Source organism: Apus apus, chromosome 7 (assembly GCF_020740795.1).
Source record: "Apus apus isolate bApuApu2 chromosome 7, bApuApu2.pri.cur, whole genome shotgun sequence".
NCBI classification, from domain to species: Eukaryota; Metazoa; Chordata; class Aves; order Apodiformes; family Apodidae; genus Apus; species Apus apus.
Window position 1 is genome coordinate 9,928,518 of NC_067288.1, and position 13,507 is coordinate 9,942,024.

At 39.6% G+C, this 13,507-nt stretch overlaps 1 protein-coding gene across 5 annotated transcripts in view; it reads left to right on the forward strand.

The window, feature by feature from the left end:
* The first annotated feature begins 124 nt into the window (after positions 1 to 124).
* The window catches only part of HENMT1 (HEN methyltransferase 1), a 39,628-nt gene continuing 26,245 nt past the window's right edge, over positions 125 to 13,507 (forward strand). For 3 of the 5 annotated variants that reach the window (XR_007890035.1, XR_007890034.1, XR_007890036.1), the window contains exons 1-5: positions 2,766 to 2,850; positions 4,195 to 4,326; positions 5,846 to 5,958; positions 7,049 to 7,183; positions 7,579 to 7,761. Coding sequence is in view for 2 of the 5 variants with exons in the window: in XM_051624880.1 (XP_051480840.1) it covers positions 4,210 to 4,326; positions 5,846 to 5,958; positions 7,049 to 7,183; positions 7,579 to 7,761; positions 9,221 to 9,398; positions 10,455 to 10,856 (1,128 nt within the window). In the remaining 3 variants the exon portion in view is untranslated. Of the gene's footprint in view, positions 637 to 2,765; positions 2,851 to 4,194; positions 4,327 to 5,845; positions 5,959 to 7,048; positions 7,184 to 7,578; positions 7,762 to 9,220; positions 9,399 to 10,454; positions 12,671 to 13,507 lie in introns of those variants that run through there. The other 2 variants (XM_051624880.1, XM_051624881.1) reach the window with 2 other exon arrangements.

Here is a 13,507-nt window from a genome sequence, read left to right on the forward strand (position 1 = left end):
CCCGGCGGGTTCCCGCGCCCGGCGGGTTCGCGCGTCCGGTGTGCTGCTGTTGCTGCCGCCGCTGTTGCTGGCGGCGCCTGCCGCCTTGCCCCTCCACTGAGGGCTCCCTCAGCCACGGGGCGGCCCCGAGCCGGGCAGGGAACAGCGAGGCACCCCAGCCGCGTGCCGGGGGCAGCTGCCGTCACCCTAGCCGGCGACTTGGAAAACTTGGAAATCGGTCCCATCGGTCACTCTTGTCGCTGGCAACGAGGCCGGGGCAGAGCCAGAGCAGCGGCCGCCTGCCTGTGCTTCCGCGCTGAGCAAGCAGCTAAGAAATGGCGACAGATTGGTTGAGTGCCCAGGAGTCTTGGGCGGAGAAGCGTGCGGTGATGGTTGCACGGCCAGGACACATCCAGGCCTGCTCGCTTGGAAATAATGCTGGTTCTGAGCCCCCCTCTTCTGGCTGAGGCCTGGCAGTGACTGAGCAGCTTCTGAGATCTTTTGTCACACACCAAGAAACGTTAGTAACGATTCCTGCTGCTAAGTTCAAGAAAAACGCCTCTCTCTGAAATTAGTAATACTATGTAAAGACATGGAAAAAATCACCATTAGGTTTGTGACTTTGAAAGCCAGGACAAAACAGCTGGATTTAAGAAGGTAACCATGTTTAATAATGCTAACAGAAAACAAAGAAAAGATGGAATCCTCCAGTTTTGCCTGACATATATCTGACAGATTAATCTGAATTTTCAGGTTATGTTTAAATCATTTCCAAAAGGTTTTGAATTATCTGCTTCTTTGCAAAAGGAAACAAATCCTAGTTACGTACTTTTGTATCAAGCTTTAATCTGATGCACAAAAGGGAGGTGGAATGCATGGGTTAGAATTGCCAAGAGATTCTAAATGTCCAGTGACTGCAAAAAAATAACTGAAAGTTCACCAAAATTACTGCAAACTGGGCATAGTGGAACAAAATACATTCAGTTGTACACACAGAGAAGGGCTTCACAGTACTCAGTGTGTCAGGAAGCAGGTGCAGGGAGAAGCTGGTATGGAAGCACCCATGAAAAGAGCATCTCTACGTATGTGCTACTTAAAACTAAGTTAAATTATTAATTTTAAAAGGAGGAGATAAAAACTGCTGGAAGCAACATTAGAATATCTCCACTCTCATTAAACATTTTAAACCTGAGAAACAGGAATTAATCTTAATTACTCTGTCCCTTTAACGTACCTTAGCGCTCATGAAAAGTGTTATCGTGGCCCTGACAGCTCAACAGTTTCTCTAAACTGCCTGTTCTGCTATCTAGGCTCTTCACTCCCTTTTTCTAGGAATAACATCAGCCTCCTTTCAGCCTCCTCTTCCTGTCATGGCTGAATTCCAAATATGTTCATAAAACCGTCATTCATTACCTCAGGCCTCTACTGTCTTGATGCAGTAACTATCCATTTAACAATCTCATATGAAATTAAAGAACTAATCACAAAATTAATACTAAGAAAGTGTCCTTATAGCAGTAAAGTAATCCTGTTCTGGAAACAGCTAGACTAATAACTTTTTCTTGAAGCTGAGTGGGTTTGTTATTGTTTTTTTAGGATACCCTTGACTCTCAGCACTTTCTTAATTTTCTTGCCTAATCAAGATAACCTCTATTTCGCTTAAGAATTTATATTACCCAAATTGTGTGTTTATGCATTTATCTTTTCCTGTTGGAATATTTAGTCAAAATGTCCCAAAACCTTAGTGCTTTTCCTCCAAGATAACCTTTTTGTACTTCATATGCAGTCCCTCCTTCATAGGGATGCTGAAACCTTTGATAGCTGCAACCAATAAATTCATTGGCTCCAAATTAGAATTTGTTCTCCCGGGCATCCCAGCTAGTCTTTATACAGAATAGAGCCAAAGAAAAAAAAGTATTTACTTACAAACTGCAAAGAACTATTTATAATTATGAAAAAGTAAGCGTATGGTGATGTGGATATATTCTCTACCCTCATTGCCACCATATCATTAATTTAGGTCCCAGATGTGCAATATGCAGTAGCCTTTTTATATAGCAGCCGCACCCTGGGATTAGCAGTTTGTGATTAACTTTACTTGACAACAGAAAAAGTAACAGGAAATGCAGAACCACGTTTTCCTTTCTACTTTCACTGTGCACCCAAGCAGCTACCCGCTCTTTTAAGAGGCTAATCTTGCCCCGTGTGGAAAACACTTAATGAAATCCCACAAAAGGCACCGATTTTCTTTATGGCCATCTCTACCTCACTCACCCTGGCAGAACTCTTTCGCTGCATGTCAGGACCAGTGCCGCAGCGTAAGCTTCCCCCGAGGAGAGTAACAAACATGTCTGCAGGCTCTAAAAGGAGCACGAGGAGTAGTGGGACTTTTGGTTTTTAGTGTAAAAATTAGGGATAACCCCCACCAATCACCTTTTAATCACACCGAGGGAGGCTGTATTTACCTCTGGTAACACAACAGGTGGATGCCTGGATACTCATGTGATGCTAATCTGTCGTCTTGCATTAAAGAGGTTTAGAAGACGCTTCCCTACGTTAAGGGATGTAAGCAGGAGTTTTGCACGGGGTGCTGTGCTCTGAGGCGGAGGGGACGCCGCCCGCTGCTGGGGGCGGCAGTTTCCCGGTGCTCCCGGCGACCTCGGAGCCTTCCCCTCGAAGGGGCGAGGGGGCCCGGCCCTCCGTGTCCGCACGTGTGGGCCCGGCCGAGGGCAGCGCCCGGCGCCGCTGCTGCCCGCACGCCCGGCGCAGGCCGCCCCCGCCGCGCGGCTGCCCTGGGACGGCGCGGCCGGGCCCGGCCTCCCGCAGCTCCCGCCTGGAGCCGTGCCGGGCGCCGGGGGCGGCCTGCGGAAGGTCAGCGTTAGGGGGAGAAGGTGTGGGGAGAAGCGCGGGGAGCCCGGGGAAAGGGCAGGGGGCTGGCTGCGGCGGGCGGCCCGCGGGGCTGGGAGGAAAGAGCCGTGGGGGGCGGCGGGCGGCCTGCGCCGCTCCGCCATCCCGCCCGCCCGCCTGGGGGCTGCGCGGAGAGCGAGGGCAGCCCCTGGGCAGCCCTGCCGCTGCGGGAGGGCCGGGGCTGCCTGGCAGCGAGCCCGGAGAGAGCTGCGGGGCAGCCTGCGGGCCCGGAGCGTGAGGGGACGAGGAGGTGGGTGAGGGGGCTGGCTCCTCAGGCCGCTGCTGCTGATGGCGGCCCAGCGGGCTCGCCTCGCTCCTGAGGAGACGGGTGACAGGCCCGGACGATGAGCCAGTTCTCTGCTTTTGTGCAATTTTATATATGTACGCACACACGTATATTCATTCATACTTGTGTATGAAGGACCTTGTGGGGCGGTTGTGCACGACCTGGTGCCCGTTAGACCTTCTGGAGCAGCCCAGGCTGCTGCCTGCGAGGATGGCTCCCAGAGCCCTGTGCCCCCAGGGCCACGTCCCTTCCCTGGCCTGAGCCCAGGGGAGTTAACGCCTCATTCGTTAGGGCCTTCTTTTTAGGCTTAGAGGGGTTATTTCCTGTTAGAATATTTATGTGTGCTAAAATGCAGTTTTTAATAAAAGGTGGGATAATTGGAAATTCCCTAATGGTTATGACTAATTACATGATGAGTTATGTTAGTTTACTTTAAAAATTTAGATAATAACAACAAGGTTTAGGTCACAGTAAGTCTGAAGCTAAGGCTTAGCAGAACCTTTTGTCTCGTACAGCATAGTAATCAATCAGATATTTCCTGCTGATTATTGCAGTGTAGAAATTTTATTGAGCCATACATACACAAATCTAGATATAAAATTGCCTGAACTGGATGATAAAATAAATTATAAAATAGATGAGAGACAAGAAAGCAGGCACCTGAGTGAGAAATTTTATTTTTCCACCCTTGCCAGAAAAGCTAAGGAAGATTTAAAATGTTCCAGTTATGTAAACATAATGTAGGTGTGGCATATGGAGAATGACAAATTATGGAACTTGGCTTTTTATGATTGTATATTTATGGGTTTTTTTGTAAAAAGGTTATTTTTATATCATTATATGTGTAGGAAACTAGTGCCTAGTTTTGCTAATTCCTGTGTTTTTGTAATTCTCTGAATAGAACTGAGATCAGGTCTACACCTGTTTTAAGTGTGAATTCAACACCACTGAGAACAGCAAAATCTGTAATTTGATATGCTATAAAGTACTTCAGAAAATAAGAGTTAACTTTTTTATTCTAGCATTATCAAAATATTATGGATGAGAACTTTCATGACAAGCAGTGTAGAGGAATTGTTACATTTACACCTCCGTTGTACAAACAACGCTACCAGTTCATTAAAGATTTAGTGGGGAAATACAAACCTAAGAAGGTTGGTATGCTTTATCTTTTTGTGTTATACGTTAGAAAAAAGTTAGCATTAGGTATCTTGGGAAGGCAGGGAATGTGTCAATAACCTGCTGACCCAGTTACCAAACAATAGTGGAGAAGCTATTATTGGAACTCAATTGCCTTAGCAGACCCTTGATGATCGTGTTTTGTTTTTCAAGGGTGAACATATTTGCTGTGAGTTGATGGGAAGAGGGGAGAATCTAAACAAGAAAATGTCTTAGCTGTTTTTGGAGAGTAGGTGGCATTCTGGTTTTAATTTAATACTGAGGATTTTGTTTCAAACTGCTTTAATCATAGTATGGTTTTGCTTTCTAGAGCCGTTAGTTCCATGTACGCTATCAGGTTTAGCTCATTATTCTCATGGGTGTTCTCAAATGAGAAGTGACATTAAGAGTGTGGGATTATGTGAGGCTAGCTCTCTTACTTTCTTAAGGTCTTGTGGACCTCTGCTGTTTCCCCCCCCCGCCCCCGAATATACTAAGGCTCTTGTTTTGTTACTAATTTTGAACAGTTAAGTTATTTAAGAAATGTCATGTAGTGTTGGCACTTTCCTTGTACGTCTTCCTTCCCAGCACCTCCTCCCAATATGTAAAAAGTTGAGAAATAGCTCTGCCTTCAAGTGTTGAACTCTGATGTTAATGTCTTAGGGGGCATGCAAGAAATGGCTGAGAAATGCACCTGCAGGGTGTTCATGTAGTCATACTTGTAGCACATAATAAAAATCTAATCCAGTCTGTGAGGTTACAGCACTATAATCTGCTTTTAAATAGAAAGTATTCAGGAGTGTTGCGTCTGTATTTAAAGGTTTGAATTTTCTGATGTAGAATGTGAAGTGGGAGGAGTATAAACTTTCTGTTTACCTGCAGGGTAGTTAGTTAAACTGCATAGAAATAGTTCAGGATTTTCACATGGGTACTGAGCAGTGTGTTTTAAAATTGACTTAGTCTGAGGAAGGACAGTGGGGTTTGGTTTGTCCCCTCAACTATCTCTTAAGCTTACAGGGAAGAACATCTATTACATGTTTGACTTGGTGTTCTGGATATCCCCCAGCCTTCCCAACTTAAACATCAGACTGAGCCTGTAAACTTGTTTTATAGAGCTCTGTTTCTGCTAACCTGGCTGCTCATGAGCCTGTTCTTCATGTTTTGTATGGAGAGTGGTCTGTAATACCTTACAGTTATTTGGGGGAATATGCCTTCATGTGGAAGATATTATCCAGAGTGTGTCAGTGGTATGTTCTACATATACTTGTTATAGCTGTAATAGCAAAAGTTTAATTAATTTAAAATGTCTTGTAGGATTTTCATATAGATTTTTAAAAGAAGAATTTTCAAATCCATGTCTGTCCTGATTGCAACTGTAAATTCTAATTCCAATTTGAAATGCTTTCTTTTGTCTTTTAAAAGTTATTTTTACATATATTTGAAATTTTTATTGAAGTCTCTGAAAATACTTGGAATTATGCAGCGTTTATACATTGTTTCATATGTCATTTACAGGTGGCAGATCTAGGATGTGCTGACTGCACACTTCTCTGGATGCTGAAATTCTGCCATTGTATTGAAGTGTTAGCTGGGCTAGATATCTGCGAACGTGTAATGAGAGAAAACATGTAAGCCCTTGAATTGAGTTAATTTAGGTTTGTATTTGGCTTGCCCTCTTGACATGTTACACCATTTCTTGTCAGGAATTTCAAAATAAGGGTAAATGCAGAAATACCAGCTTGTCAAATGAACGAGCTACACATTTTTGTTAGTTACATTTCACCTGTATCTAGTGTCTGCTGGGCTGTAGATGGCCATAATGTCACTCAAGAGTAGCTTAGATCCAATGCATGGAATGACCTTGAAGGTGGGTACATCTGAGAGGCACAGTTTAGTAAAGGTACAAATACATGATATTAGTAATAACTGTTTGTACTTATACATGACATTACTGTGGTATGCAAATCTGATCTTCCTGAAACATGCATGTAACTCTAGTTCACTGTGGTGGGGACTTGATTTTGTTAACCTTTTCAAAATGGGAAAGTTAGCTCAGTGTTTTGTGTCTGCCTTAGCTCTGAAATGTAAAGTATGTGAGCCTGGAACCAAAGTTTCTCTTGGAAGCTGATTAATATGGTTTCAATGCATGTAGAGGATCTAGATGCCAAAAATATTGTTTGCTCTTTTTCAAGATTGAGGAAAAGTAGTCTTTTATTATATCTAATGTTTATTGTGTGTTTTGTCTGATGCAGTATTTCAGAATGAAATCAGCACACTTTTAATTCTCAGTCTGATTTCTTTGGAAGAAAAATAGGTTATTGTGCTTACCAAGTAACTCCCCCAAAAACCCTCTAAAGGGAGTTTAACCAGACTTCCTGTGTGTCTAGAGTTGAGCTACTATCAGAATTCACAAGTGGCTTTCCAAGTGGCTTGAGAGTGTAGTGGAAATTTTTGTAAACATGAAGCACAACTGCTGGATTAACTCCTCTTTCTGTTTTATTATAGATAGCCATAGAAAGTGTTCGTATTAGCAATTAATTTTTTATACCTGTAAAATAGTTAACCTTTATTGAGATTATTTTTTATACTTATAAAATAGTAAACCTTTTTTGAGATTTACAGAGTGTCTATGTAGGATGTTAGAAAGTTTAGTTACACGCATAGTTTATCTTGTTCTAAGGTCCTTTCTTTGACATTGTGGTTTTAATCCTTTCGTAGGTATAGGTTGTCTCCTCTTCCTGGTGATTATTTGCAACCAACTGAAAGATCCCTAACTGTTACCTTGCATCATGGTTCAGTTGCCCATAAAGATCCTTGCATGCTTGGTTTTGACTTGGTAACGTGTATTGAACTGTGAGTATTCAGCCAACATACCACATTTAGAAAAGTTTGTTAAGGGTTCAGTTTAGAATTTTATACATACTCTAAACAGACTTGATCAAACCTTTCAAGCAGAAGAGTAGCAGAATGTGGCATCTTTCTTCTAACTTGTGCTTAAATTAACTGTACTGAGAAATCTAAGTGGTACTAGCTTATGTTGGAAAAAAGATAATGATTATTAAGTACAAAAGGCAAGAGGAAATTTTCTCAGACAAAAACCTCTAAGGTGCCACTCAGCCACAGTGCCAGTGCTAATGTTGCAGAGCTGGGCTTAAAGTTGCAAGGTACAGATTTGGGGTTGGGTTTATAAAGAATATTAAAATATAGTAGGGTGTTTTTAAAGACATACTTAAACTTATCCTTTACAGAATAGAGCACCTGGAAGAATCAGAACTCAAGAAATTTCCTGAAGTGGTGTTTGGTTTCATGGCTCCAAGCATAGTTGTCATCAGTACTCCAAATTCTGGATTTAACCCTTTGCTTCCAGGAGTGACATTATTCAGGCATCCAGACCACAAATTTGAATGGAACAGAGTGCAGTTTCAAAGCTGGTAAGTTTACTGAACATCCTATGCAGACAGCTTTGAGTGTTCAGTAATGTGAGAAAGGAATATATATACATTTTCAGGATGTTGGTGTATCTGGTTTGGCATCAATGAAGTTTTACACCTACTGATCTGGTGAAACTTTTTTTTTGCTGTTATATATAGTTATATATATAAAACAGTGGGTTTTGCAGTTTTATGATGGTTGTGAAGTTGGCTTGCTTTTACTGTAACTGCTCTGCAAAAAATATTTAAAACTTTTGCTTTTCTTTATATATTACAAATAATGGTTTTTAAGTATAAGGTAGTAATTAGCTTTTTCACACAATAATACCCTGCTATAGAAATGCTTCATGAAAACCTGAGAAATGTGCTCACTGTGTACAGCATGTAATCAAAGCACTCAACTAGTCCAGACCTTTCTGAGTATGTGAGCAGATACGTCAAATGATCACAGTAGCAGAGCATGAGTAAAGTTGAGGATAGTTTAGTGGATCATGGCACAATGGAAGACTTCTTGCAAAACGTATACATGACAAAGGGTTGCATGAGATGTATCTTACTCCAATTTCAGTAGATATAATAAAAACAAAACAAAGAAGTGAGATACATATCCTGTGGTAGCATTCAACCATCAGGCTGTTGTGGAAGAGAATATATGGTACAGTGATGGATGCCATATATCTGTAGCCAACTCTTGGTCAGAAATTAGAGAACTTCAGGTAAATTTAGATTCTGCTTTTGGTTATATGTGAATTAAAATACTGATAACTGTGAAGGAGTGGTGTTCTCTGAGCTGCAAACATGAGAAAGTCTTTACATTTGTGTTGTCTAATAGCAGTATTGCAATATTCTCTAAAATACATGAGAAATGGATTTAGTTTAGTACTTTTTTGTGAAGAATGATGTGAGTAGGTACTGCCATTTTGGTTCCCTGCCCCATCCCTTTTTTCATACTGGCTGATGTGCAGTACTACAAGATTGGTTTTCATTGAGATGTCATGTATGTTGTTTTGACCTTGATTAGGTAGACTTCAGACTTTTACAACAAGCCTCACTTTTTTTCTGTTAACCTGTCTCTTGCAGTTTTGGGGCGTGTATGTTTTGTATGGGTTCTTTTCAAATAATTTTGTTCTCTGAAATTGGTAGTTTTTAACTTGCTTGCAATGTATTTAAGATGGTGAGTAAGTAACTGTGAACATGCATATTCTAGGTACTTTAGATATAACAGCAAGGTTTTGTTGTCTAAATTACTGATACTAAATGATTCAGACTACAGTAGGCATATGATTACATCTCTGATTCAGCAAGTTTTGACAGTACTTGTCTTCAGGAATGTGATTATTATTACAGAAGTTATGCTTAAGCATTGAGAAGCTCAGGGTCTTGCTTCTGTTAGAGAATGCATCTTTATCACATTAGAAGTCTAATATTTAGTATGATTGGAATAACTTCTCTTTCTTAGGGCTCTAGAGACTGCTAGTCGCTATGGTTACTCAGTGGAATTTACTGGCTTAGGGCACCCACCAACAGGGATGGAGAATGTTGGGTTTTGTACCCAAATAGGTGTGTTTGTTAGAAAATATTCTCAAACTAGTGGATCTGCTTATCCTGCGAAACCCACTGAAGCAGTTTACAAAATGGTAAGTAGTATATTCTTCCATTAAGAGAATTAATAAAGAGTGAGATTTTCTATGACCTGCCTGTGAAGGTAGTCTGTGGTCTGCTATTGCTATCCAGTCTTAGTTCTGAGGAAGACAAACCATCAGAGAAAAAGAGGCTTAAGTCTATGATTTGTGTTTCTAATTGTATAAAGGTCTTTAACTTGCAGGTTATTTGCTGACTAGCAATATGGATAATCATTCTGGTTTTAACATACTGTTCAACTGAGAATGAAAATTTTCCATCAGTTGTACTGTGACAGTATTTTTGTAATTGTTCCTCTAATAATTAATTTTTTTCATCATGTGGTTGTTGACATTAACATAGACTTTTCAGATACATAGAAAATAAAAAAGTATATAAAGCATTTCTAACAACTATATGTTTTGAAGAACTGCATAGTCTTGTCAAATATATTATCAGAATGAAAACATTTCCCTGAAACTGGATTGACAGAACCTGTTTTGTGTGGTTTACATTCCTGAATAGCATTTGTTGTTAAAACTTAATCTGTCTTTTCATGTAGCCAGTTCTTGTTTTTGTAGAGACATGGGATCTTGCCAAGTACCTGGTTCTCTGGTGGTGCACATCAAACCTTTTTGTTTTTTAGCACTAAATGGCTTTCACTTTAGATAACATCAAGTAATATTTTTAAGTATTCTGCTGTATGTTGTAGTGTGCCACACTGATAAAGCCTAATACATCTAAGTAAGTGCCATGTGGTATAATTAAAAGGCTAAGTTATGTGGAAAGCAAGAGGATGATTACAACGAATTAAAGAATTGCGGGGCCTCACCTTGCCTGATCTACCAGTATTGCTTGGTCAATTAGCTTATTTAATTTCCATTCTAGTAGTAACACATAAAATCAAGTCATATTGTCTAGTTTTTGTTATCTGAAAGTGTTTAAAGTAATAAGCAAAACAGGATTGAAAAACAAATATATTCACATTTCAGAAGCTCTTGTTGACAAGCAAATTTTAAAATCTGAGCCTATGGTGATGATAAATGTTTAATGTATTTTTGTATTTTGTAAAGGTCTTCAAAGCAGTGTATCCAAGTCTTAAAGATGAGAAGTATCTGCAGAATGCAGTAGTGAGTGAAGTTATTTTCACAGCACAAATCATTAAGCAAAGTCTGCTGGACCATTTAATATCAGAACATGAGGAGTATAATGATGATCCTACTGAGAGAAAATCCAAATTCCAACTTTCAATGAAATTTCTTTCAGAAGATCTCAGAAAACTGGTTGTTGAAAAAAACACGGAACCACTTGTGAATGAAAACGTGCTTTATATACCTCTTAAAACAATATTTTCTTTTCCCAAGGTGAATAAACTTTGTGGTACCTTTGAGAGGTTATGCAAGCTTATAGCCGGTAAGGTCACACTGAGCAGTGATGGTTCTGCTGTGATATTAAATAATGAACATGAAAATTAAGAGAATTAGATCAGGTTTCTCACACAGATTTCACACAGATTTCAGTTAAAGTAATTATTTTTTTAGTAGTTGTCAGTTGGTGTGTTCTGTATTCTAGCTAGAACCGCAAAATCTTTTCTGCAAGTTCCAATATCTTATCAGCCCTCCTCTCAATTAGTGAATATGAGTGCTTCTGACAAAGATGGTGGTAATTTGTGGAGTTTTTGAAGTAGAGTATCAGGAGCTAAAAGGGAAGGTTTAATTCCAGTGCAGAAAAATTTTAAGTATTTCAGTTTGTTTTCTATTGCCATACTGTGGCTATGACGACTGGATTTTTTCTGGTAATCTTTTTTTAGCTCCAAGGATAGGTAATGGTAACACAGAATGGTGTTGTTCTGAATGGTTGGTCTTTTGATTAAATTAATGCATATTTGTGGATAATTGCAGGTTTTTGTCCCATTTAAACTTGTATTTTGACCAAGGTAAATTCTGATGTCTCAAATAAGGATGGTGAAAGGAAGTTTATTAAGTGTTTTAGACTTGTGGTACAGTCACTGACCAGGAGATGGCACACACATCTGGAAACAGATCAACCTTAGGTTGTTTAAAACTGTAAGATTCAAATAAAGTACATTAAAAAAACCCCACAAAACCAACGAAAACCACCCCACCACGAACAGAAAAAATCAAAACAGGGATGAGACTTGATAGCTGCTAAGCAAGTTAGTAGCGATTGGTTATGGTCAGAATAGGTGAACAGAATGTTTCTGATAAGTCAGAGGAGTTAATTGTCTGCTTCCCCAGAGATTTCTCAAACAAATAGATCTTGCAGCTAATAGAGTTCTGATGCATTTTAGTCCTGTCTGCCATAGATTTCCATGGTATTAAGCTCTATGCCATACTTACTATGTTGATAAATGAGGTTTGGGTAATTCAGTTACATATGGGTTATGTGTAACTCCTAAGGGTTAGTTGTTAGGAAGTGTTTGGTGTTGTATTTAAACTGAGTGGAAGAAATATAGTAAGGGGCTTCTTAAATGACAGAAAAATTCTTATGTGAAAGTCCTTTGCACTTGCTTCCTCATTCACCAAATACATTTTAATGCAGTCCTGTATGCAGCCAGTTCACTGGGAACATTCCCAAAATAAAATGCACTGGCACTGACACATAGTCAAATGAGGATACTGTGGAAAAATTAGTAGATCATAACACACTTGGAAAAACCACCCTGACAAAACCAAAAACACCCCAAACAAAACCAAACTAAAAAACTAGTGTCTTCTTTACAAGAACATGAACAATTTCATTTGTATAGGAAGGGCAGTGCACACAACTCTCAACTGAGGCAATGCTTTGTTAACTTGTGCTTAAGAGTTATCCTTTCACATTAAAAAAAAAAAAAAGGAAAAATGTTACTTAATTTCTAGTTCTTAAAAAGGAAGCAACAAAAGGAAAATAACCTGTTGCACAAAAATGTTAACAAATGTGTTAAGATGTTTGGCTTTTCCCTTCTTGCTGTCAGATCCTGCTGCAAGGCCACGCAGGGAAGTGAATCAATGTGTATGTCACAGAAACCTGTAGTGCTGTAACAAGTGGGAAGAGGAGAGCAGGCAAGAATGAGCAGCTGGTTTATTCTACTTATTTTGCTTCAAGAATTGTAGAAAGTAATTTTCCCCGTGCTAATCTTTGTCTCTATATTGTTGTTTTCCCATGTCAGAAGGTCCACAAAAAGCACCTAAGTGTTAAATGACAACATTTGAAGTTCTGGTACTTGATATCTACCTTTTTTTTTTTTTCTCTGTAGTAATAAAGGAAAACATTTTCCCATACCACAGTAATGGTTTTGCCTTGGTCTGTTACATAATGTGCATTCGACAGTGGTGCACAGCCTTATTTTTATCCATGAGCCTTACTTTGAATCATGAGATGTTTTCCTTCCAGATTAAAAAAAAGTGTCTAAATGACTTGTTTTCATTGCAATATATACAGCACTAAAACAGTGTGAAAACACAGAAGTAGAAAAAGCAAAGCATTTTTTAAAAAATCCCCTACTGGTTGTATTTGCAACTGCTGCTATTAAGTAAGGTAACTAGCATATACATGTATACTTCATCTTTCTAACAACTCTCTACTGTGACGTCCTTAACTGGAGGATGTGTTTGCCGAGATGTGCTTTTTATTCTATAAGGAAACTGTTGATTCATAAAACCAAAAGTGAGACAACAACCCAAAAGAGAAACTCGAGGATATTCTGACATTTTTGAAAAATTGTCTTCCTTTTTGAATGGAAAGACAGCTGACACTGGAGTTGGTTACAGCTACTGGTACAGTTATTTCTCTTAATCTTTACTACACAAGTAATTGATTACTGACCTGATCTGAGTGCCAAACTGTTTGTACTATAATTAGCTGCAATTTTCACCAATCTAGATTTTTTAATGTGAGAACAGATGCTTCCTGCAGTACCAAAAAGCTTGGCTGTTTGGAATGCACTGATGAGACAAGAAATACATACCACACCTACTTTTGTTAGACAAATAAGAAGGTAATTTATGAAATTCTACAAACTGTAAGAGAAGTTTAAGTAGTAAGTCTTCACACTCGAGGATTAATTTTGTCAGTTGCAAGGTGATGAGTGACTGTACACAGTGCCCTCATTTTCCCCAAATAC